This window comes from Pomacea canaliculata, linkage group LG10 (genome assembly GCF_003073045.1).
Source record: "Pomacea canaliculata isolate SZHN2017 linkage group LG10, ASM307304v1, whole genome shotgun sequence".
In the NCBI taxonomy this organism is placed as follows: Eukaryota; Metazoa; Mollusca; class Gastropoda; order Architaenioglossa; family Ampullariidae; genus Pomacea; species Pomacea canaliculata.
Genome location: NC_037599.1, coordinates 6,309,731 through 6,335,218, shown reverse-complemented (window position 1 = coordinate 6,335,218; position 25,488 = coordinate 6,309,731). Strand labels below are relative to the sequence as shown.

The window sequence follows — 25,488 nt, the reverse complement described above, 5'->3', positions numbered from 1 at the left end:
ACAGGGGACGGTACTCTCAAGTACAGTCCTTGTGGCTTGTGGGGGAAAAAAACACTGAAATCACAATGAGCAATATTTATATACAAGAACCTCCTACACATGGGAAGGTAAAATAAGAAAAATTCAAGATAGTTTATCATTTAAGTTTAAATTAAGTGCCTTCTTTAAGAGAAAAGAGCACGTAGTAAGAAACTTGAAGAGAATTGTGCATGTTAAAAATTTGCCAATGGCAAGGATAAGAATAAAAATGTAAAACGCATGTTTTGATTCAGAAATTTTTTCTCGATTTTTTTTTATATATAAAACTGAGGTTAGATCGTAAAACGATGATGGTGTGCGTGCGTGCGTGCGCGCGCGTGTGTGTATTATAAATGGTAAAAGTTTATGCATTAGACTATATATAAATGCCATAAACATTTTTAGCATTATTATCATAATGTGAAATCAGAGAAATAACTCAGCATATCTTATTTTTAAAAATCCAACTACAACAATTCGATTAATACTGTATATTCTTGTAACTCTTTTGTATATCTGGTGTCAGTAATCATGCTACATGTGACTCTATTTGTGTGTTTAGGCTCTGCTGAAAACTACAGTTGGGGACATCGACATTGAGCTTTGGTCAAAAGAGGCACCTAAAGCTTGTAGAAACTTTGTTCAACTGTGCCTTGAAGGTTACTATGACAACACCATATTTCATCGAGTGGTACCAAATTTTATTGTTCAAGGAGGTGACCCAACAGAAACTGGAGAAGGAGGAGAATCTGTGTATGGAGCACCTTTTAAAGTAAGTTTAAAAAAAAAAAAAATTTTTCCTTGAAACATCAGAATGGAGAGCAGTATTGTGTAGTTTCTTAAAATACAGTTTAACAAGACTTGCAGTGTCACTTGTCACATATTTTGTTGTGTTTCACACAGGATGAATTTCACTCTAGGCTGCGTTTTGTGCGACGCGGACTGGTTGCTATGGCTAACAGTGGCCCAAATGACAATGGCAGTCAGTTTTTCTTCACCATGAAAGATACACCAGAACTGCAGAACAAGCATACTATTTTTGGCAAAGTAGGTTTTAAAGTTTGTTTGCTTGATACTCACACCTTGTTTTCCACAGCATTGTTGAAGACTGTTTTAAATTTAACAGGAATAAGAATACCAGTTGGTTTTTTTTTTATCTATTCTGGTCAGTTTTATGTCATAAGCATATCTCTTATTCATGTAGTACAGCCAGGCACTTATGGCAGTATGGTGGTGTAGCAATACAGTGTAGGTTGGTTGTCCTGGGTTTCTAATTTGCTCTTAGGCACTCTGTTCTTTCTCTGCATGTGACATCTGTTTACAGTGCTGGCTGCCTTGCCATGATATTGCCTTAGTTGCTGGTCCCCCCCCCCATACAGCAAGGCACTAGGTTATTAGATTTCAGCAGTGATGAGGCTTATCCACATCACTGATACTGCTATATCCACATGAGTGAGTTCTGTGTTGTTCTATAGGTATTTAATTCTTATGCATTACATAGTTCTTTTTTTGACAACAGAGATTGAATGGATAAAGTTTAGTTAATTAATGTTTTATGCCTTTTGCAGCAACACATTTTGCATATTGAGTTTAGAGCATTGTTCTATCCTTGTTGCTTACCATTCAGATGATTGCAGTAGCCTACATTAAGGTCTATGCTCTGTGTTTCTAAAGTCCTCTGTAGCTAACTAGAAATATGTCCATGGTGCATAAGCCATAGCACAGTTCTGCATATGTAACAGGTTGTGGGTGACACTTTATTCAACATGCTAAAACTACAGGAGGTGGAAGTCGGAGCCAATGAGCGACCTTTAGAGCCACACAAAATTCTTCATACAGAGGTCAGTTGATTGCTATAAGTATATCAAACATTTTGCAGCTGACAGAATTTTTTTGAAAATGAATTATAATTATCAATGTATAAAATACAAATATCAAAAGGAAGGTGATGATGGTTTTAGTATTTGCCCATGGGTACTAGGGAACACATTTTCTGTGCTGTATATTTCTGCTTGTTAAAGACAGAGCACTTCGTAGAATGTCATTAATTCCTTCGTTTGTCTCTTAACTGGTACTAATGTTGGTTTGCCAGTGCTGGTCATCAGAAAGGGATGGGGACCAGGTAGCATTCTAACCAGGCCCACCACTCAGGCCTGGCATGAGCATTGGTGAACAGGTCTTGCACAGAACAACCAGTCAGCTCCGTCACATTTATGTCAGTTCTTCCTCAGATCACTTCAGCTTTGACCTCCCGGCAGGGTACCTTGAAGGACAATATTAGATGAAGTGCTGTGCCAGATCACATGATGAAACCAGACCAGCTTACACTGTTGCAAGTAGTGATTCCTGGCATCTTATAAGTGTGGAAACCATGTTTCATACAAAGTCATTGGTTTTATCCCTTATGAGATCTGGAGCAACCTTCTTAGGCAGTTCTCAAATGACTGGATTCTCCTCTCAGTACATGTGTTGGAAGGTAGAGTCCATGTTTCGTGCACGTAAAGCAGGATTGGAACTATGAGGGACTTGCTCAGATTGTACTTCACAATAAATCTGATGGTGTTGCTGCATCAGATTCTGTTCAGCCTGATCATTCTGCTGTAGAATGTGTCTTTCAGTTTATTGTATTTATTTGTTTCAGTTTTTCTCCATGTACACATATCCTTTACTCTTTTGGCCCATTGTATGACTATGATGAAGATGATTATTTTACTACTCAAACATTCATCATATTTGGTGTGAATTTGTGCATCAGTGATTGCGCATTTATACCTGTGTTGGTACTTATGAACCCACTATCAAGGATTGATAACTTAATATTGGCAAAGGATGCTTGTTGGTTGTTTCAGATATTGTTCAATCCATTTGATGACATAATACCTCGGCAACTAAAGCGTGGCAAGAAAGATAAGGAAGATGAGAAGAAAATAAAGAGTAAATCCAGGGCTACAAAGTCAGTACATTAAAGCTCACTTTTTTTCCATAGTTCCATTGGTATTGAAGTGCAACATGGGAGTCTGTATATGAATCATTTATTTGCTGTGGTATTTTGAAAGAAATTGTCTTCATAGTTTATAACATGAAATTTGTGCTCTTAGAGTAATATTTAAACATCTTGAAATAATATTCTGCATAGGATATGTATAGGCTACTTGCTGCAGCTATTTAAATTGTCTGTGCTAGGTGTTGACCAGTTATTCCATACACATCTTATAGGTGATTTTATCAAATTATTTGTTACTTCTTCATAGATCTTTGGATTGATATTAGGTGTTTTTATTTGGTAGACATAAGCATGTGTGCATACACTTACACTTGGGTGTTTGTAAACATTCACTATTATCAGAAGTATCTGACACAGTTTACATTTGTGCATTCTAGAAACTTCTGCCTTCTGTCATTTGGTGAAGAGGCACAGGAGGATGAAGAGCAGGTGGACAAAGCTACAGAAGTGAGTTTCACAAAGAGTTTGAGTAAAGATGGTGTGGATGTGGGTATTGATAAGCCAGTGTTATGACTAGTTTTTATCAAGAGTCATCTTTGATCATGTGTCTTTTAAGATATTCAGTTGAAGTTAGCATGATTTTTGTTAGAATTGGTTTGCCTTAATTATTATGTATTTCCTCTAATTTGTTTCTTTGTGTGTGTGTAACGGTGTGTCGGGAGGGTATGTGCATAGGTAGAAAGAAGCTGGATTAGGGAGGTGGTAGTATGCTGATGTACCCTTGAGTTCTGCTGTTACTATGCTGTTTATCTCAATTTTAGTCATTTCGTGGAAAAAGCAAAAGCAGCCATGACCTTACAGATGATCCACGACTAAGTTCAGTCCCTGCTGTCGAAAGAGAGGTATCTGAGGAAAAGAAAAAGTTGGAGGTCCAGGTAGAAGAAGTGAAGAAGAAAGCAGAACCTTTAGAAGAAGACCCAAAATTAAATAAATCAGAAACAGAAGACAAAAAGAAGAGAACAGAGCAGCCAGAAGAAGAAATAAAGAAAAAAACAGAGACTGGAGAGGACAACAAAAAGAAAAAAGAAGATCCTGTAGAAGATGAGAGAAAGAAGAGGCGGTCAGACACAAATGAAAATGATGCAAAAAAGAAGAAATCAGAAACTGCTGGACCAGAGGCTGAAAATGATGGAGCAAAGAAAAAAAAAGCAGATGCAGAAGAAGAGAAGAAAAAAGTGAAGGTTGAAGACAAAGAAGACAGAACAAAGAAGAGAAAGCCTGAACAGCAGCAGGAAGTGGCAGATGACAGTAAAAAAAGAAAGAAGACAGACGAGATAAGTGATGATAAAAAGCGTAAAAGGAAAGAAGATGCTGTGGAGGAAGATCGAAGGAAGCGGAAAACTGAAGAACAAGACCAAGATAGTCGAAGGAAGAGGAAACCAGAGGAAGAGAAAGAGGAAGGAAAGAAGAAAAAGAAACCTGAAGAAGAAGTGAGTGATTGAATATTTGAGCTTAAGGTGACTTTTAAATGTAATTACAAGGGCAAAGAGTTAATGTACATAAAGGAAGTAATTTGACCTGTGTATTTCACTTAACGTGACCTTGTTATAATTGCTGAATGAGTTGTAACATAATGGATCAACTCTGCCTCCAAGATTTACAGGAATTTCTTATGGATTCCAACAGAATTTTTATGCCCATTGAAATTTTCTGACTTCCAGGCAGAGGCTGGATCACGACCTTCAGAGGATCAGCGCAGCATCAAGGAAGATGTACGAAAGAAGCTGAAGAAAGAAAGGGAAGACTCACCCAAAGCAAAAGAAACAAAACCAGTCACAGAATCGCAAGAAGATTCTAAGAAGAGCTCCAGTGCTCGCATGTATGTTATTACATTAATGTGCTGACTGCTTGAAAAGTTTAAATAGCCTGGTGGGGTTTGATTTTTGATGGTTTGCTTAGGAAAAGTTAACACTATTTTACTAATTCATTGTGTACTGATTTGATTTTACTTGATTATGAAGTAAATGAATCTATCAGACACATTTGCACCATGCTTCTGTTTTCAAATTATATTTTGTTCTTATGAAATTATTAATAAGCTCATTTTGTTTTCAACCTTTATTCAGGGAAGAGTTAAAAAAAGAAGCCAGAAAACTCCAAAAAGACATAAAGGAATCGAAAAAGAGAATCGAAGATAAGGAAGAGACAAAAGTGCCTAAACCGGAGGATTCAGAGAAGACTATAAAGAAAGATGATGAGGAAGATACTTCTGAAGGTGAAAGGATTAAACAGCAAAAGTTCTTTGTACTGCTGATGCTTATGATCATCAGTGAATGGCATGGTTGTGAGTGAATAAATCATAATTTCTGTCTGAATCAAATGAGGAATAATTAACTAATCTTGCTCCTTTGCTGTCACTGTTCGTGAAAATGGGCCAGGGAAAATGTAAATGCCAAAAGTGTGGTGAAAATATTGTGTAGGGTGAGAAAACAGAAAACGCAAAAGAGGAACCAAATAACAAGAACTGAGAGCATCATGATATTGCAAATGGAAGACTAGCAGGAAAGGGTGTGAAAAAGGGTGTTTGGAGTAATTTTTACAGAAGAGGTGCATTTTTCCTAATTCTCAACCTTCCATTTTTCATTAAACCATTGTGCTATGAGGACAAAACATACACCAAGATAAGCTAAATATTTTACCTGTAATTTTATTGCCTGCTCTTTTCAGAAAATGATCTCCTTGCCATGGTAAAGAAAGAGAGACAAAAATACAAATCCCGAAAACGGTTGCTTGAGAAAAAAGAAGACCGTGAGGCAAACACAATGGCTCTGCTAGCCAAATTTCAGAACCGGCTGACAAATATTCGGACAGTGGCTGGAGACTATGATGATGATGAAGAGGACAAAGACCGAGAAGAGGAAGAAGACTTCAGTGACATGTCATGGTAACTTCATTCTGGGTGTTCTGTAGATATGTGTTATACATTAGGTAACCTAATTCTAGAGAAATGCTACATATTAGGTAACTTCATTCTGGGTGTACCATGGCAAACACGATTGCATTTCTCAACCTTTTACATGTGACGCCCACAAGACAAAAAAAGATATGTCTGCACACCCCCATTAGCCAGCTAATTTCACTAATTCTGATATGAGATATGAGAAACTTGAAAAAAAAATGACCACCTTCGCACCCTTCTTGTCGGCACATCGCACTCCCCTCGGGGGGCACACCACACAGGTTGAGAACTGCGGTATTATGAGAAAATTTGAACCTGCTATGCATCTACATTGACCTCTTGATATGTGAGCATTTGTAAATTTAATTTTTTTTCAAATATATTTGCTGGTGCTGTTCTCTAACACTAAGGGCGATAATTGATCTTACTACTGCAAATATTTCTCTGTAATCATGAGTCAAGTGTGACAGTAAGATTTGGTCATTTGATTTTACTTCTTTAGCACTCCACTTGGATTTTAGTCTCACCATTACTAAATGTAAACTACTTTTTTGCAAACTTGAACCATTCAGTGTGATAAGTTGTTCATCTTGATTGTAAATGGTCATCAGGGTAGTGGCATTATATCTTGACTAAGCTTTCTAAGCTAACAAGCAAAACATCTACTTTTCCTTAAAACAGCTTAATGTAAGTTTCTGTCAGAAAGTTTGCTCTTTCATAAATTTCCTTGCAAGTAAAAGGCTTAGGTATAGATTGTCTCCCCTTAGCCATTTTTAGGCCAGGAGGCACAAAACGGGTTAAAGTAGGTGCTGATGTAGGTAGGCCACTGCTGTTGGACTGTCTGACTTGGTCATGACACATGTCCCTTGCAAGCTCTCCCAAGCTTGTAGGGGCCTCCTGTGGCAGATTCTTCTTTTGTCCCTTCAGTGTGAAAGAATTTTCCCATCCCAATAAAGGGCTATATGGTCTTGGATACCTTTTGACACTGGCGCTTTGGGATGTGGTGGCAAATAAAGATGTTTGACATTCCAGGCAATCTGTGCAGGGCAAGATCAGTAGATCGGTCTTATTTCATTCTTGGAATTTAGGGTGGGTTCTCACCTTTCTGAACTCCAAGCCCTATTCTACATTTCAAGGACTTATGTAAGACGTTTTTTTTTTTTAAATATAGCAATGGCTTCAGCAGCTCAAGTGTTGGAGATTCTTGCCTTGTCTACAAATCCCTTCCTGTATGTAGTTTGGGGCAGACGGCTCAGTAACACTGCTTACCCATCGGAGTTCTTGGCTAAGAATAGGTTGCTCTTATTGGGTCCTCAATAGGTTCCCACAACCCAGTTAGGCTGCAGGACCCAGTATGCACACTGCACATTTACCTTAAAAGAGAGGCTTCCTGTTAATACAAGCAGTCATGCTCATTGGGATGGATTTAAGACAAATGCTTTAGTTTCTTATTGTGTGGCCTTGCATTTCCTCACCAATAATGCCTATGTGATTGATCAGATTTTATTGGATTTTGCTTATGTTCACAGGATGCGTCATCGATTACACTTTGAAGAGGAAGCGCAGAAGACAAAGGTGATTGATGCAAATGTGCCAGACAGTGACAGATATGAACTGAGTGACCCACGAAATCCAATGACACAGCGTAGACGGGAAAATAGCAAAAAAGCCATGAGGTCAAAGCGATGAACTTTTGAAATGCTTCTGTTCTGATCAGAGTTGAAATGATGCTGTCTGTGTCAACATCTGCCTGATTTAAGTGGCTCATGACATTAAACTCATATTTTAGATGCATTCCACTTGAAGTTTTACAAACTTAGTGGACACATTATCATCTCACTACATGTTTACAATAGCCATGCATATGTATGAATCAACATGTTTAAATCGTGTTTTTTTTCTCAAAATGGTTTAATTAAAGTCATGAAAGCTGTAGTAGTCTTATTTTTATTAATGAATTCTGCAATACATTGTGTCTGGAAGGATAATTCCTCTTCGTGCATCAGGTTACACACAAGGCCTTAATCAGAGTCCGCCACCAATGTCAATTGGCTGAAACCCGCTCCAGGTGACCCCATGTCCAGCCCTTTCCTTTCATGTCTGGAAGGACTATTCATGAGTAATTTTTATTCTAAATATTAATCATGCATTAGAGTCACTGCAATCCAGCACGCACAGAGTAGATGAAATACCAGATGTCTTCAAGTACAGTAGAACCTCAATTATCCGGTTTAATGACCAGGGCCTGTCATCTGGATAATTGAAAATAGTTCTAAAAATTTGCAAATGCTAGAATGGTGCTGTACAGTTACGTTTGTACCTTTCTTGTGTTGTTGATGTACTTTTCTTGAAAAAATCGGACAGTAGACACTGCTCTTTGTTGTTTCAGCACTTCAATTTTATTGACACGAGTTTGCAAAGTGTTAGGATGTCATTAAAATTTGAATCCGCTTCCTGCTCAAGAAAGAAAATTTTAGCTGCGACACACATTGTGTACATTCCTGTGGTCAGAATTCTTGGCAGCGAAATCTTGAAGGTCTTGTGATGTCTAGCAGTTTTTTTTTTTTTAAAGACAATCAAGGATAACCTAATGCATGGTTAAATGAAGTTTGGATAATAGAGGTTCCTCTGTACAGGCAAACAGAAACAGATAATAAAAGTGCCACAGCTGCACCTAATTACAGATTAAAAAAAAATGGTTCAGCAACTTTATTTTCATTATCTGGTTGTCGACTATTATTCTATGAACACAGCAACAGTAAAAAGAAAATGTATGGAAGTGGTTATAAGTTGGCAGTTAAAAGTAATAAGAAAATTGAAAAAAAAAGCAAATTAAGGTTTCCAAAATTCACTTTTCCTAAATAGTTCATTTGAGGCCATAGTCTATATCACCGTCTGAACAAATATGGAGCTCTGTGACTTGTCTGCTTTGTGTCACCACAAAATCGCAATGACTAGATTGACAATGCTGAAATGACCAAGCTGCAAAGTGTATATTTTTTACACATTTTGATCACATTTATAACAATTGGAATATCATATCAGCAACATAACTTTCTGCAGTTTCTTTCCTACTTTGCTTTATTTTAATTAAAAATAGCAAAGAAGATAAATAATCCAGCAAGTAAGATACTGTGGGACTTCTTTAAGAGTTCTTAGTTATACATTTGTTGGCCCTATGGTCCACTGGGGGTGATTAGGAACAAAAAGAAGTTTACTTTTGTAGCCCAAGTGCTTTCATAGAATTTCTGGCAGAAACAATGTTTATACCCTAGTTTTACTGTTGTTAACAATGCAGGCCACCTTAAAATGGGGCTGATTTTTTTTAAATAATAAGGAAAAGTTTTATTTAAGCAAAAAACATGAAGGATGAATGTCACCAAAGAAAGAAATAATGTTACAATGAACAGATTACAGGGGCACAGAGTAGAGAATCCCGAAGGCTAATCCCATGATTACCAACTTTGAAGTCATCTGCCTACTTCCATACTGCAGCTGAATAAAATCTATAGTTTAAAATTGAAATTATCACATCTGCACCAGGCACAAAGATATTGCAATGTCATACAGGCTAGATTCTGCCCCTACCCCTAATATTTCACTTATTTAGAAGATTGCAAATGCTAAATAGCAAGAATGATTTCAAATACAAGTTGCAGAAGTCTTAATGTTAACCATGAGAGAATCACAACTGACAAAAGATTAATGTATAGTATATACATCAATGGAGATAACAAGATGAAATATATCAGAAATCATTTGACATTTTTCATTTTTAATTTGTTAATGACCAGTTAGGTCCTCAGGCTGAATAACTACCTCTCAAATCTGAAAGAAACTTAAAATGCCCAAATGACATATTCTGGCAGCATGCTCACCCAGCATTCCCCCCAAAATGTTCTCAATCTTCCAATACCTGATAAAAAATTCCAAGATGTGGATCTTTGTGTTCCAATTAATTATCAATATTAAGACATTCAAAAAAGAGTGAAAAAAAAACTGCACATTAAACCGTTAATATAATAATAGTAAGCTGTTTTTCTGATTATAACTACCTCCCTCTTTGACAGCTTTGACACTAGTGAGACATTCATGAAATACAAATAAACTTGTAGTAAATTAATATGGTTTAACATTAAAATAATTTATATATGTATAAATGTGCAGAATACAAACCAATCATTTTCCACATTCTTGGAAAAATTAGGCATTTTCTAGATGCAAGCAAACAGTGAAAATCCTTAAACAACTCTCTCAAGTCATTATGATCAACAATATAATTTGCATGGTAACCAGAAAAACAATAAAAATTTGTCTAGCTCAATGTTACAAACATGGAGGTGCATAGTAGATACCTCAACTATAATGTCTTAACATGGGAAAGTGACCATTTATAATATGTACACATCATTACTCAAGAGAATTGAGAACTTCAAAGAAGCCAATCCTTTTAAATTCTTTGTAATTTAATAATAATAAAAAAAAAAGTAAATATCTGAGTTGCAATTATTTCAACAGCATTTGATCCTGACTCTGGATTCAAAAATACACAACAAAAGCCAATCAAGCAAATATTTTATAACGGTGATAATATAAATTAAGTGGATAAAATGTTCAATGTATATAAATTCTTATATGCTTCATTACGTGATATAATAAATCTTTGCAATTATTTCTCCATACCATCAAGAAACTGAAAATATATGTTTTCATATGTAAACTTGACTGAGTAACATAACACCAAAGTCAAAAGGATGCAGTTATGATAATTTGGATAATTTGAGGTACACAAATCATCAAATGAATAAATGGAACAGATAAAATATGATATGACAACACCAGAGCTGCAAGTAGAAGCAAGTGCATGTAAACTATCCTCCACATATCACAATCATGTGCATGCATACACACACATATATTTTAACATATTTTAAACAACCACTGTCAAGGGACTAAAATAATTTACATCAGCATTTTTGTAGGAAAGAAATATCTACATCTCCAGGTAGAAGCAGCTATCGGTGAGCATAGAAGCTGCAATATATACACAGGTAAATGACTATTACAAAAAAAACTACAGTATATGCAGCATTCGCAATATACACAGCACTAACAGTGGAATGAAAATGTGCAGGTCAAGCATTTACCAGTACCATAAAGATCACAGACTAAATATTTCCACCTTTTTGTGCCTGGTGATTGCATTTTATGGATTGTGCATATATTGGCATTTGTTAGATGGAATTCCAGGGATACTTTTCCATAATGAACTGTCACAAATCTCCTTTTAATTTTAGTAAAGCTAGAGCCACTTCTGTTTAAAGCAACGCTGGGCATTTGCAGTCTAAACCCCTTCCATGCCATGGTTATTTTTAGGTAAAAAATAAAAGCGTTTTCCCATCACCACTCCTCAAATAATTTCCAATAAATAAGGAACTACAGTAAATTAAGAACTACAATTATATCCTCATCAAATTTTGGACGAAAGTTGCAAGGCCAGCAGCTGTCTACAAACAGGGTTTGCAGTGATGTAACTCAAGAGCTTCTCTGACACAAGGCACAGAAATCATTTAATCTTCCCATTCTTGCCAGTGATGCATCCAAGAAATAAATAAACTTATGTTTGTGAACTGATCGTTTTTTCACACTGGTTAGGTGTATATGGTGTACAGCATTGTGAAGGCTTTTGATAATGATCAACGCAGACACTTTTCGGTAACATGGCATAATGGTAGTAAGGAAACCAATCTGAGATTTTCTTTTTAGACATAGCATCCCTAGTGAGAGTGCCCAAAAGAATATGCGGCTCAAACATCTTTACACTCTAGACAACACATAAAGACCCTGCTCCTTAAACACTGATATTTAACAACTCAATCATTGCTTACAGTAACCTTAAAAGCAACATATATGCCCTTGACTTTCTCAAAATAAAAGATTACAACATTTTTCAACACTTTCCAATTAAACACAAATAGCAACAATAAATGTCACAACAAAAATAGAAAAAAGAAGTCTTGCAAAGAGAATCTCACATTTATGCAAGGAATAAGTGTTTGGGGCTTGCATAAAACATACATATTTTAAATTTTACAAGTCGCAAACATACTCTCTACCAATAAAACATGGCTTCACAATCAAACAAAGGTCTGTGAATTATAAGCAGCAAGTTATATTAGAAAGTTAACTGATATGGATAAAAAAAAAATCTGCCTTGCTGCTGATCTGCCTGTAGAAAGATTTAAAGATATAAAAATGACTTCGAAAGAGCAGGATTTCACCATCTTCATAGTTAAAACATGATGGTCAAGCTTCACACTTCTGCTAATTTCCTCCTTTCCTCATGCAACCTGTTTTATTGTTTAGTAACACTAGTGAAGAAGTATAAGTAATGAATAGAGAAATTTATCAAATAAAATGTTGATGCAGAAAGGAAATATATATCTTCTCCTTTACACAAGAATATTAGCAGCAAATGGCTTTATCCATTTATAAACAAATGAGGAATTCTGGAGTGATCTGTATGAGCAACAGGAAAAAAAAAGACCTTGAGGAACTCCAAAAGATTGTGCGGTTATTTCTCTTAAATAGTTATGAGCAAAACATCACCTTAACCAGAGTGTTTGTATGTAAGCAAGTCAAAATCTTGCTATTTGGCAAACCACTTGTTGTCCTAATAAAGCCCTCATCCCAAACTTTTATGCTATGCATATGCCCATCATCAACTGTTGGATTCTCTTTTCTCACTGTCTTTCAACATTCTCTCAAAATCTGCCTACAGCTGTTTTTGTCACTGGTAAAATACCTCTAGGACTATGTGATGTGGGCAAAAGGTTAAAGAACACTCATCCAGCTGTAGCAGTCTGAAGGGAAACAAGAATAACCATAAATAAATAAAGTTGAAATTAAAAAATAAAGTTGTTCAATTTCTGCAATTCCACTGTGGTGACATGAAAGAAGACAACAGAAAATTGTGTTGTGCTGATGCAGAAATGAAGCTGTAATAAACTGAGTTCATAATAATAAACTGAGAGCAGATATTTTCACCTCAAAGAGGACATCTACCCTAGCGTCACTTTCAATGTTTTCTTTTTTTTTTTTTTACATGCTCACCTTAATGCTTATAATTAGTGTGCAGCAAAACAAATTTTAAGTGAATAATCAACTAATTCAGTCTGGCTACTATAAATACAAGAGATGCTGTCAGTCAGGAGCGATAACAGTAAAATTTTAGAAAAGTGAAGTTTTCTAACCAAGAAGTCTTTAGATCTGTTAAGGTGAGAAAGAAGAAAATGTATTTATTCTTTAGATCTGCCTACTTTACTTGATCCCTTAAATATAGGTCTAGCAGATACGTGGTAAATTCCAGCCCTAAATGGTTTCACTTTTCTTCAAGAAAAGGAGAAGCGCAAAGAAAACAATAGTCACACAGCAAAGCATGTTTAAAAACCTATTTATTACATTTGATAATAGTGAAATCAATGAAAATAATTACGTTCTGTACCTTACATGAATAAAGGTGACACAAAAGCATTCAAGCCTTTATACACACTATAATCTTTGTTTAAATCATTAGTCCAGCTCATGAAAATTCAGCATACAAACACACATTCTCCCCCTCTTGTAGACATACACTCTTTCGATGTGCATTTGAAGTGAACAAAAGTGTTTTTGGAATAATCTGGTATCAGTTTAAATCTATAGCAACTCACACTTTATATACCTGTAATAGAAAGTTTGGCCTTGGGATAGAAACACTAAAAAGCCTTTTTTTGGCACTTATGGAAGGAGTTCAAAAGCTATCCAAACATGTTTGCATCAGAGTATTTCAATTTTGAAAAGACTGCAATTTTTACCTGAACTTTATCGTTGACCAAAATAAAAACTATAAAAAAGAATAATTCCAGTCTTTTTTCTTACTTTGTTCTTTCCTGCTGACGAAAACTTACTTCCTCCTAGAGTTGTAGACCCACCAGCCCAAAAGACAATAAATCTTCCTAGGTTCAGTTGTTCTACAGTATCTGATGATATGCAAATATTCTGCATTTGACTCATCCATGTCAACAATGCCTTTTTCAAAGACCACCCAAATAAAAGGATGCTTGTGTTTTTTTTTTTGGCACCTGCAACAATAACATCAAGTTGAAGCTCAAGACAATTGTTTTACCAGCAAAGAGTTCTATGGCCTCAATTTATAATTTTCAGAATTAGCCAGATTTTTTTTTTCAAAAAGAGTTTTACTTTAACTTTTGGGCTTAACTGATGAAATGAGTGTATATAAGAGACTGTTATAATGACTCAAAGCTTCAGAGGCAAAGGCCTATTGACTTAAAGACGACAGGTCTGACAAAAATAAGAATCACTCAAGCACTTTGCCTTAATTGTCAAAACTTTTATGATCATCTTATTTATGAGATTATCACTAGTGATGCTTTAAAAAAAAAGATGGACGGACCAAGATGAAAAAAATGAAATATCTCATGTATTTATGATGATTAAGCCATTATACAACATAAAATAAAACAGCTCTATGGCAGTTGTTGGAGAAAGTTTGCAAGCAAAGTAGAACAAATCTTATTTAAGCTTCTTACATTTACAAGTGATTGCCTGTTATCAGAACTAACGCGAAAGCATTAGAACACACCCAAATAACTTTATAGGGTAGGGAGAGGAACAGTTTTACCTTAACCCTACATGGAAATCTGAAAATTTATTTTTGCTCTCACATGGGTTAAAAGTGTCAACATGCTGCTGGACATTCAAAGATTAGATGAAAGGGCTGTGTGCTTTGCTCCTAGAACATTATACAGACTTGAGGTTGACAATGGTCTGTGCACATGACATACTTAATCTTCAGCTCACTAGTTATCACCCTGCACTCTTAACAAAACCATTCTCCAGGAACCAACACTATGGGCTGGTGGATTTCAAAGCTAAGAAACAAAAACTGCTCATTTAAGTTTTCAAAAGCAGAGTAAGTGGAAACAAAGCCTACTGACTGATTAGCTAGATGCTTAAAATTGTGCAACATTTTTTCTAGTCTAAAAAAATACAACTATTTGAGGAGAAAATAAAAAGGCACAGTTATAATTTCTATTTCCATTGTTGCACAAGTATTATGTTTCTTTACAATAAAACTAAAATGAAGCCATGAACTGAAGAGCCATATTTGATGAACATTTTGTTGTTGCTATACATATTTCTGTTTACCTCAAGAAATACTGTGTACTTGAAAAATTGCACTTTCCATTTCCCTGAATTTCACAGGTGAACCAGAAACAACAAGAGCCTTCAAAAGAATATGTCTGCTGTTGCTCTGAATTTTGAATGAACAAGTCTACTGACCACTTTTCATTTTCATGCTAAAGTGAAAATGATTGCAGTGCATTACATCAAATGCAGGAAACACCTCAATAGTCCACATGATATTTCTTTTTTTGTTTACTTTGTGTGCACAGGAAGCTGAACAGAGTTTGTCTCATAGTGTTGTCATCACAGATCTCCTTATCCATAATGATACATAACACAAAAGCTTTGCAAACAGCAAGAGTAGATCTGTCTCCTGTAGAGGTTAGTCATTGGCTTCACTGTAGCTGGACAAGGAGCTTGGTGTTGACGTGTCGTGTTCATCAATAGACATGAATGATTCACAGGAGCTGCGCATGCTGGCAGGACTCACCTCCCGTGGGGCCAACTGCAGCACTTTTTTGTCCCTCGTCTCTTCAGCACTGCTAGCAACTGCATTCCCCTTGCTTGATAAAACTCGAGAATAGTTTCCATTTTCCCTTGGCCCGTGGCCATTTCTCTGCGGATGGTGTATCACGGCATCACAGTCCTCGTCCAAACTTTTTTGCTTCGTCTTACGTAGGCTGCGTTTGTTTGCTGCTGTGCAGGCCATGCTAGGAGGGGTGATGTACACTGCCCCAGGGACTGAGCTCCGTATCCCTGGACTTTGCCCCAGACAATCAAGCACTTCGTCCTGTGTATTTCTTTCCAAGCCATTCACCCCTCTCACACAGCTGCTATTGTAGTTTGAGACAGAGGTCCCTTCGGTCTCCAAGAGTTCTGCTTCTTGCTGAGACTCGGGGATAAAAGTAGACATGACAGGCTGTATAATTAGGCCAGGAGACAGCTCCCGTTGCAACCTGGCAGCCAGTGCCTCACCCAGTACAGTACTCTTGGAGCGTGCTCGCATGGCATGTAAACCACTCTGGTGCTGCTGAGAACAGTAGCGTGCACTTCCATGCAGTGACTCCTGATGCAGTTTTTCTGCTGCTCTACGAAGAAGGACTGGCGATGAAGGGAGTGACTGACAACGCCTGACTGCCATCCCATCAGTATGATCTCGATTTCTTGCACATTTGAAATCAGGGCAGCCTGGGGTGGAAGGTGGTGTTAATGGAGTGGCTGGGGAAATTAGGTCTGTAGAATAATCCATAGATGTACCCAATAGTTTGCGCCCATGTCGAAAGCGCTGAATGGCTGCAAAGGGGTTGGTGCTTGATGGTTCATAGGATGGATCATCTCGACTCATCACCTGCAACATGTCACAACCGTTGAAGGAAGCTATTTAAAGACACACACTAAATGAAGAAAGTAAAAGATAGTTCCCAAATGTTTTGTTCATATGGAAATGAGGCATTAAAGGTTTTACTTTCCTCTGGGAATAATGTGAAAACAATAACCATCTACTCTCCCTTGCTACCAACCAAATAGAGTCAGATATCTATCTATCCGCTTACCAAAACGAAAATGGACATTTTTAAGTCTTACTTCAGAAATAAAAATCCCATGAGACACAGAGAACCTTAAATAAAGTTCTACATTTAGTTCCTTCTGCACCAACCTGTCCAATCAGAAGTGGTGTAACAATGATATCCTCATTGCTGGTGTCTGCTTCACTGTCATTTGCTTGTAAAATATTGTCCTCTGATCTCGAACGTTTATGACCACTGCGCTCTTACAAGATATAAACAAAATGACAAATTGATCTCAAATTAGGGCTATCAAGACAGTTTTCTTTTTTCCTTCTTTTTTTTAAATCTGTGTGTGTGCTTGTGCGCATACATACATGCAAGTGTAAGCTCATATGCATGTACACCTATATGTGTACAGATATACCTTATATTTATGCACAAATATACCTTATGTAAGTGAATTTGCTACATCTCTAAAAATTTGCAGTTTTGTAATGTCCACCAAAGAACCAAAAGCAAAGCATACCTGTTTTCTCTTTTTCTTGCTGTGTAACAATATCATTCTGCAGATTCCTGTAAATCTTCTCCAGCCAATCAATTATCTCACTACCCTCAGGCCGCTTGCTAGGGTCCACCTTATAGGAAAATAAAAATAAATAATAGTTTTTATTTTGAGCATAACATCTGCACATATCTTTCATTGTTGTCTTTACTTTCTTAAATAGAAATAATTTAACACTGCGTTATGTAAAAAACATAACATTATAGAACTAAAAAGAAAACAACAGCAAAGTTGAAACAAGAAAAAAACTGGGGCATATTGTTTATGAATGAACATCTATCCAATGACCTTACTTTCTTTCATCCATTTAAAATCAGACCTACTACCTCTACCTCATACTTTAAATGTGTCATACCTGACAACACTTGAAGGCTAACTGCAGATAATCCAGAGGACAATAGTCAATCATCTCACTCAAGGCCACATAGTCCACTCCAAAATTCTGCATAAAAATCAGGTCTATAGCAACAGACCGGTAAAAATACTTTCTAGCTCTGAAAGTTTTATCTGATTAACACTGATGCACACATGATATTTCTTTACCCAAGAAGAAGGAAATATCATACTTTCCTGCATTTGAATAAAAAGAACAATAAACCTTAACAACAACACTTACTAGAGATATGTAGAGGTTTATATAAGTGCCTGGTTAAATCTTTATATAATAGCTACAAAATGTTTACAAATAGATAAACAAATGCATGAACAAATGTGAACATTTAAGCACTGATGAAATATAAGCAAATAGGAATATGAGTGTATTTGCACATGGAAGAAAAGAAGTAGGTATATGTATACACACAAACACTTATGCACACACACACACAAAATCTATGCTTACCTGCATTCTGGGCATGACATCTGGGTCTGCTGATATGCGAGCTGTAATCTCACACATGATTATGCCCAGGGAGAAAATGTCAGCCTGCATGATGAATGAAAATTTCGATCTTTTTCACTGAAGCTAGAAATCCTCCCCACCACCATTTTTTTTTAATATTAACTTTCAATTTCTTCAAAGCCAGAAAGAGCAGGAATTACTAATCATGAAACCACATCAAATGGATAGGCTACTGATTTACTGGGGTAAAAAAGTTCAAATCACACTCTCTGTAAAATCCTCCTGATATTCCCCATCAGCACAGACAGAAATTTAATTAAAAAAAAGTCAGTGTATAATTTGGAAGACAAAAAATAAGAGATCTGGTAACCCACAACCTCCTAAAAAAATGCTGTAGTAGATAATCCTGTGAAATATAACCCAAAGTGAGGAATTAGGAAAGTAAACTATCCATAAATAAAAAGCTACATAATAACCAGCATAGCTGATGAGTTAAGAAGGAAGGGGCAAACAGATGCTTGGTCACAGGAATGGAGAACACACAGGTGTGAGGTAGGAGAGTTAATGCAAATGCAAACTCTGTTCACAGCTGGTGACAGGCAGTTAAATGCTGAGGAATGTGAAGCCATCCTTCGACCTTTCCCAGCTTTGACTTAATGAATGCCACTATGTGGCCTTGCATAATGCATCACATTTATTTTATTTCACTTATGTTTAACATATTTTGTTTTAATATTTCAATCTTTCTAAAATGTTTTGAGAATGTCATTTCATTTGTACACATGTCCTTTGAACCCTGTTTTGCTTAGTCTGTTCATTATGTAAATTAAAAAAAATTTTTTTTTAAATGTGACATACACAAGACAGTCTCACCCTCTCATTGTAGAAATCCCCATGCAAGACCTCTGGTGCCATCCAGTAAGGGGACCCAACCACTGGCAGTTTTTCCTTATTTCTGCATAATGTATATCAAGAAAAAAAATCAACATGGGCTGAAATGTGAACTTTCACTTATGCAAGTTTAGTTCACAAGCAGCAACAGACAATTACTACAACCTACACTATATTTTATTAGACATAATAATAACAATGTGTGATTTACCTTGTGCATAATCACGCTCACAAAGGAACATGCTCTCAGCGCATAAGACATGTAAGAGACATGGACAGAATCCAAAGGACAGAAAGAGAGACAACTATGAAGACAAGTAATAAAAGTCAAATACAGATAACATAAAGAGGAATCAAGGACCAGATAATATAGATGTCACATGCATTCAGAAATGCATTAAGTCTGGCGTTAACAGATGTTTCAACTATGCAGACTCACAGAGGGTCTGGAATTTTAGCTGCCAAGCCAAAGTCAGCAATGACAGCGTGATAGCTCCGGTTATCTTCTTTCTTGATCAAAATATTCTGGATAAAACAACAATTAAGTTGTAAATACACAAAATTCTGTCCAAAATTAACACTCATTATAGGTACATCAAGCAGATTTTTGAATCAATAAGTTATTGCTATTTATTTTGCATCCAGTCATAAAATAAACCATGCTATCTGATACAGAAAATAAATATTATTTCTGTTAATGTAGTGATGTTCAAAATACAATAACAAAAATATATGGTGTGTTGGAAAGTAAGGGATTTTCATGAAACTATGTCAACATCACAGCAGGTTACTCAGTTTGGAGTACTTATCATTGTTTACAATTTATACATACTCTTTCTTTCACTAAAACAAACATTATTTATCTGTCACACAAACGACTCTCAAATGTGCTGGGCTGGGCAAGTGATGCAAGTGGTGTTATCTTTTCTGAAGTACTTGAATCTCAATAGGCCACAAAAAAAAGAGAGATGCAGTGTTGGGGAAGGGCGAGAGGAAAATAATATCATCCCAATTTTACAGGCCTAACTGTTGATCATTTCATAGGATGCTACTTATTAAAGCTAGTCTAGAGCAGTATAATATCTTTTGTGCCTGCTTAATAAGTAGTGTTCACCTATCAGGAAATGATCATTAACAATCTATTTAGATAAAATATAGGCTATAACAAAAAGATATTGAAGTAGAAGTATTTCATGACTGGATTCAAAGTGCATCATACAAAATATGAAATAAGCAGCCATATAGGCTTTAATAAAGCAACACATGTACACTATTTCATGTAGTCTTTCATGCTGACCCAGCAACTAAGGTTAATCATGAACAGATAGTCCTGTAAACAGGTGCCACATGCAACGGAAGAACACAGCATTCCCAAAACCAAAACCAAAACAATAAAAAAATACAAAGAAATAAAAGCACAAAGTATATTCAAGTCTACGCTAACAACTACATTACAGGAGACAAATGTTAGCTCTTTTCTATCATCATCATGAATATTATTGTCCAAAAAGCAAAGAATCTTGGAGGTGTAGTGTTTACTTTTGAGGTGAGGTCACGATGCATAAAGCCCATGGAGTGCAGGTAGTGAAGACCGCGGGCCACCCCATGGGTCAGATGAATTCTCTGTGTCCATGGAAGCTCCTCCTCCTCTTGCAGCAGCTGCTCCAAACTCCCTCCAGAAATGAACTGTCAAAGAACACTTGAGCACTTGAAGGTGATCTGTTAAAATCATTGTGAACTATGTACTTAATTGTTCATAATAACTGTGTATGCCTGTGTGTGTGTTTTTTTGCATGCACATGCGATTGTGTGTGACAGAATATCAGGTGGCTTTATGCTGAAAGAGAGAGAGTATATGTGTATGTGCATGTTTCTACACATGCATGTATGATTGCATCATGCACCAAGAGGTGTTACACATCAAGTCTTGAAGTTCTGCGAGACTTGTGGTACCAATTAACTGACTGGCCATAACTTGCATCTCACGATGTCAACTGGACACTATCAATTTTTTTTGTCTACAGTTTTATGGCATCAGACTAGCACTACAGATCCCAATCTTTTTAAACTTTAGTTTTACACCATGTCAAAGACAAAAAAGATGCAGCTAATGAGAACTACTTGTCTGCAGGCATGTGTTAACTTAATGTCAGGTCTGGGCAAATCTCTCAGCCTACCCCCCACAAAAAAAAAACTGTCTCAGTTTTGGATACTTTGTGCCACGCTTATATCTCTCAAAAGCCTGTAACCCTGACTGGCATACCTTAGCAAAAGTCTTTACAGATTTTCCTCATTGCATACATTCCCTAAGAAGAATTAGAATATGTTCTTGTAGAATAATTAAAGCTTCAGTTCATCCCTCTGAGGCTGGAGACAAAAATACTACTTGGTTTATACAGACTGTTTCCTACAGGAAACCCAGATGCTGACCCTGTATAGAGAGGACATGGGCAGCCCCCTAACATGCACACACACAAAATCAAGCCTGGAAGTGTGAAAGTGAAGTGTGTAACTGCTCAGACCTACCAACCAACAAGTTAGAAGACTACGTTTACCTTCCCCACCTCTCACTTCTCAGCATAGTCCCAGAGGAAAATGTCCAAACAAGCAAAATTAAAAATGCAAAACACAGCTGTGCTGATTATTTAAAACAGTTCAAATCCCCTCTTCAGAGTATCTCCCAGGCATGGCGGTTACAGGAGAGTAAAAGTATTTCCTGACCATATATTCCATTACCAGCAAATGAGAATAATCTTAACGGCATATTACCAAGAAGGTCAAAATGACACTAAAAACAGTGCTGGCTTGAAGACACCCTCATACAATGGATAATTGTGTTCCAAAGTTGGGAAGTGTGTTTTATTTTTAGTTTGCAATAATCACGCACTAAACTCTATGCTTTGAGGGGTGTAGTAGGGGTGGGGTAGTTGCAACACACAGAGATGTTTGTGGCCTTTTCTTACATTTATCTCTGTGGGAAAGGTGATCTTGTCTGACAAGCCGCAGCAATCACACTGTATAAGAATTTCTTTAAAGGACTTCTTAACTGACCACAATTTGGGCATGGTGTTGTTTTGCTTGATCATGTGACAAGGGGAACAAAACACTTTTGTGCACAAAAGTGAATTGTGTGTTGTTGTGATCATCTTGTGTAGCTAAGTTCATGATGGCTCAGATGTAGTCCAAATATACAGAAACCATGTCTGGCACACTTTGAGAGAGGTACATTCTGTTCTGTTCAAACCCCTTGACTTGCTTGCTGGAAAAACTGGATGAAACAATGGTGTACATTTAATAATATTTAGAGCCAGCCATTCCTTACAACTATAGACCAAGGTCAGTAAGAAACAAAGCAGTGGGAAAAATAGGTAATATTTAAAACCAGATAATACACAACAAGGAGGAGGGGGAGGAAGTAACACGGAGGAGTAATTTCTATCAATTCTGGTTTACTGCACGGACCGAAAGGCCGAATGAGCTCTGTGGCAATGTAGCACACTGGCCAGTTACAAACCTCCTTAGACTCCCAATATTACAGAATAGCAACCTGAGTACTTAGTCTATAGATGTCATGTGGGTAGTTTTGGCACATCTGTGGTTGGTTAAGAAGGAATTTACAAGAAGTAAACCAAAAAAAAGCCACACAAACAGAACAAATTTGCTGTGAAACTGTTACCCTGGAATTAAAAAAAAAGACCCAAGCCCAAGTGAAGCAAACAGCCCCAAATAGAAAACCTCCCAACAACTTGGCAAAGGTATATCATGGGAAAGAATTGTGCAACTGTTTCACAATCTAGTACTTTTTTAGAAAAGTGCCCAAAAGTAAACACGAATATGAGTGACAGTATACTTCTTTGGGAAGATAACCTACACTCTTTTATATGCTAGTAAGCCAATAAAGGACTACATACTATCTTCAATTAAATGTAATGCCACTTATCCCTGTTTAAAACTAAATACATTAACTAGATGTCTTTATTTTGCCAGGGGAAGGGCATGGGCTGATGAGCATGGCTTGGGTGTGGGGTCATCTGTTTTATTGTGGGAGGGCATAAACTTAAACCATTCTCAATTCAGAGCAGCACCTGCTATTATCTTCCCATCACTGATCTCTTTCTTCCCATGCAGTCACCATTTTTATCTATGCACAATTCCTTCCTAGTTGCTGCCGCCAAAAGTCTCCCAGAACCTGCTTGATGTTGAAACAGTTAAGAATAATCTGGTAAGGACTGAGGTTAGAACACTTAGCCTACAACTTGAATAATGAGTAAAATCTGTTCTCTTCCACTCTCTGTTGGTCTCACCTACAGTACACACTGCAGGTCTTTTCCTGTTTTAGTGGTATCTTTTTTTTCACCCCTCTTCCCTTTCCTCCCACCCAATCCATTAGAAGAAACCTGTGCACTGATGCATGCGCTATTACAAGCCGCTACAGGAAAGTGTGAAGAGCCGGCCACCTCAACATCCGGCCTTTAACCTTGACCTCAGTAGCCTGACCAAGTTGTTGTGACTGGTTTGAATGGCACACTATTTACATGGTCAAAATTTGTGATGTGAGGATTCTGCCACAATGGTGTTTTGTTCTGTATCTCCAATGTATCTTACAATGCAGTGATATATTCATTCCACACACATACACATGCAAACAGACAGAACTGAACATAATGCATTGCGACAAAACCTTTTACAAATCGTCTCCCTCTGAGAAAAAGTAATTGAAACTGCTTTGCCTCTGTCAGGTTATTTTTTCCTCAAGAAGGAAGCATGCAGAACGGTAGTTATGGGATAGCTATGCATCTTTTGCTAAGATCTGCTAGAATGCCTCTGGAAAATCTCCCTTGGCCGCCACCTTTTCTGAACTGTTTTTCATATCACTTTCTGGATCACATACACTGACAAAGTGACACACATTACTCATTGTCTGAAGCACAGTTTTCTTACTAGCCAGTTCTTGTCAACATAGTCCTTTGATCACACAAAGTGCTTGCAAAATCCACTGAGGTCATTGCAGATTGCTACAGTTGTGCTCACATGCACACACACACATATATGCAATAACTGGTAATTGTGACTTTATTTTTTAATTCCTGAGTTTGTCAGTACAGGATTTTTGTTGAACACTAAATTGTCCTCTAAATCTGTGTGGGATCTTATTGTGCGTGATACTGATAATGATGGGTACCTATATAAGGGAGTAGTAGAGATGATGATGATGGTTTACTTGTGCACCTCCTGAAAAAGCAGTCTTTTAGCTCCATCAGTGTGCTAATCTTGGATCTTCCGTTGTGAGGGCAAGGGGCATCTCATAAAGTCTTGTTTTATACAAGATACAGTAATTGCCTGCCAAGCTGTTTTGTTATTATGACATAGCAACAGCAGATATACTGAGTTTGTTGTCTAGTAGTATAGATGTTTGTGAAAGAAGCTTGTGAAACAGAGCAAAATCGTGAAAACGGTCGTGAAAACATACTGACATAAAGAGGAAGGGGGAGAGAGCGCGCCTTCGGCTGAGAACACCACTGAAGGACAAACAAGAAAGTAAACAGTCGGCGATCACACAGACGTGGAGGGAGAGGAGTGTGTGTAAAGGAGAAAGATGGAGGGGCGGGGAGGAGAAACCAAAGGTTATGCCCAAGCGGTTACAAATTTGTAATTGAAACTGCCTGGCGTACCTGCACGGCGCCCTTTAAAACAATAAGAGCTATGCTGGTCGAAAGCTCGCCTTTTAAATTTATTGCAAGTGGTCTTTACACTGGCGATACAACATTTGTAAAACAGAGCTATGTGTGCAATGAAGGTCCCGCTCCGTGTTAACTTTTACCTTGGTAACACACACACACAGAGCTCGATCTTTACAAAGAGGGAATACAGTTTCACGATGTCAGTACGCATTGCTTCTTTCTCCTAACTGCAAATCGCAGAAACGAAGATTGTTTTGGCAGCGGTTATACTTGTGCAAAGTCGAGCAGCGGTACCAGGTTCCCTACCCCATCCTCCTCACAAGGGCGAAACCTTCAGGTCGGCCTCTGCGTCTCATCTGTTCATTTACAAAATACAATCAAGTTCTGTGATGTTCCAGGTGGATTTCTTATGAAAAATATCCCAGGCTTGAATTTTTGTGTCGTACTGTACTTCTGCATGGTTCGTTAATTTTTTTAAAGTAAAATTTACTCATTTAGTTGTTTTTTAAACCACGAAAGAAAAAGAAAAACAAATCTCGAAATATTTTACTAAAAAAATTCATTTCCCATCCACTGAATCATGGACAGCTTTCCTCACCGATTAACATCTCTTTGTGTGTGTCTCCATGAACTACTGCATCATTCAGTGGTTTTCGAACGACTATTTGTCCTGATTGACCTATACGAACTGTTCAAAGGATACACACAACATATGCCTTGTTTATACCGTGGGTTTCTTGTTACTCTTGTTTTCTTTACTAGTTAGGATTTTTGTTGTTATTGTTGCTCCTGAGCTTCTAGCGAGTCCCACTTTCACTGTGTCTCTTTCCATCCCACTTGCCTCCTTTCCTCAAAGATACTCATGATTCTGAAGCTGAATGTGTCTTCGGGACGT

General features: G+C 37.1%; 2 protein-coding genes across 3 annotated transcripts in view; one reads left to right on the top strand and one right to left on the bottom strand.

Annotated features, from left to right (window-relative positions):
* On the top strand, positions 1–7,856 carry LOC112573823 (peptidyl-prolyl cis-trans isomerase CWC27 homolog). The gene is made up of 11 exons (XM_025254454.1): positions 1–107; positions 581–790; positions 922–1,065; positions 1,761–1,859; positions 2,868–2,971; positions 3,400–3,469; positions 3,784–4,452; positions 4,684–4,841; positions 5,089–5,237; positions 5,690–5,906; positions 7,451–7,856. The coding sequence occupies exons 1-11, from the start codon at positions 66–68 to the stop codon at positions 7,608–7,610; spliced, it is 2,022 nt and encodes a 673-aa protein (XP_025110239.1). The 5' UTR covers positions 1–65; the 3' UTR covers positions 7,611–7,856.
* Positions 7,857–8,615: 759 nt separating this feature from the next.
* LOC112573822 (dual specificity testis-specific protein kinase 2-like) overlaps positions 8,616–25,488 on the bottom strand; it is a 37,502-nt gene continuing 20,629 nt past the window's right edge. Inside the window, exons 4-12 of one of the 2 annotated variants that reach the window (XR_003101280.1) lie at positions 20,452–20,598; positions 19,352–19,437; positions 18,895–18,976; positions 18,022–18,105; positions 17,536–17,622; positions 17,145–17,253; positions 16,768–16,880; positions 15,132–16,458; positions 8,616–14,044 (exon numbers count right to left, since the gene is read on the bottom strand). Coding sequence is in view for 1 of the 2 variants with exons in the window: in XM_025254453.1 (XP_025110238.1) it covers positions 15,493–16,458; positions 16,768–16,880; positions 17,145–17,253; positions 17,536–17,622; positions 18,022–18,105; positions 18,895–18,976; positions 19,352–19,437; positions 20,452–20,598 (1,674 nt within the window). In the remaining variant the exon portion in view is untranslated. Of the gene's footprint in view, positions 16,459–16,767; positions 16,881–17,144; positions 17,254–17,535; positions 17,623–18,021; positions 18,106–18,894; positions 18,977–19,351; positions 19,438–20,451; positions 20,599–25,488 lie in introns of both variants that reach the window. The other variant, XM_025254453.1, reaches the window with a different exon arrangement.

What these genes read in the sequence shown, in the direction of transcription:
- LOC112573823 (XM_025254454.1), top strand. Translation starts at nt 66, where the DNA reads ATGAGCAATATTTATATACAAGAACCTCCTACACATGGGAAG. An exon ending in AGCATACTATTTTTGGCAAA is followed by an intron (nt 1,066 to 1,760) that starts GTAGGTTTTAAA and finishes CATATGTAACAG; the next exon opens with GTTGTGGGTGACACTTTATT. An exon ending in AGGTGGACAAAGCTACAGAA is followed by an intron (nt 3,470 to 3,783) that starts GTGAGTTTCACA and finishes TCTCAATTTTAG; the next exon opens with TCATTTCGTGGAAAAAGCAA.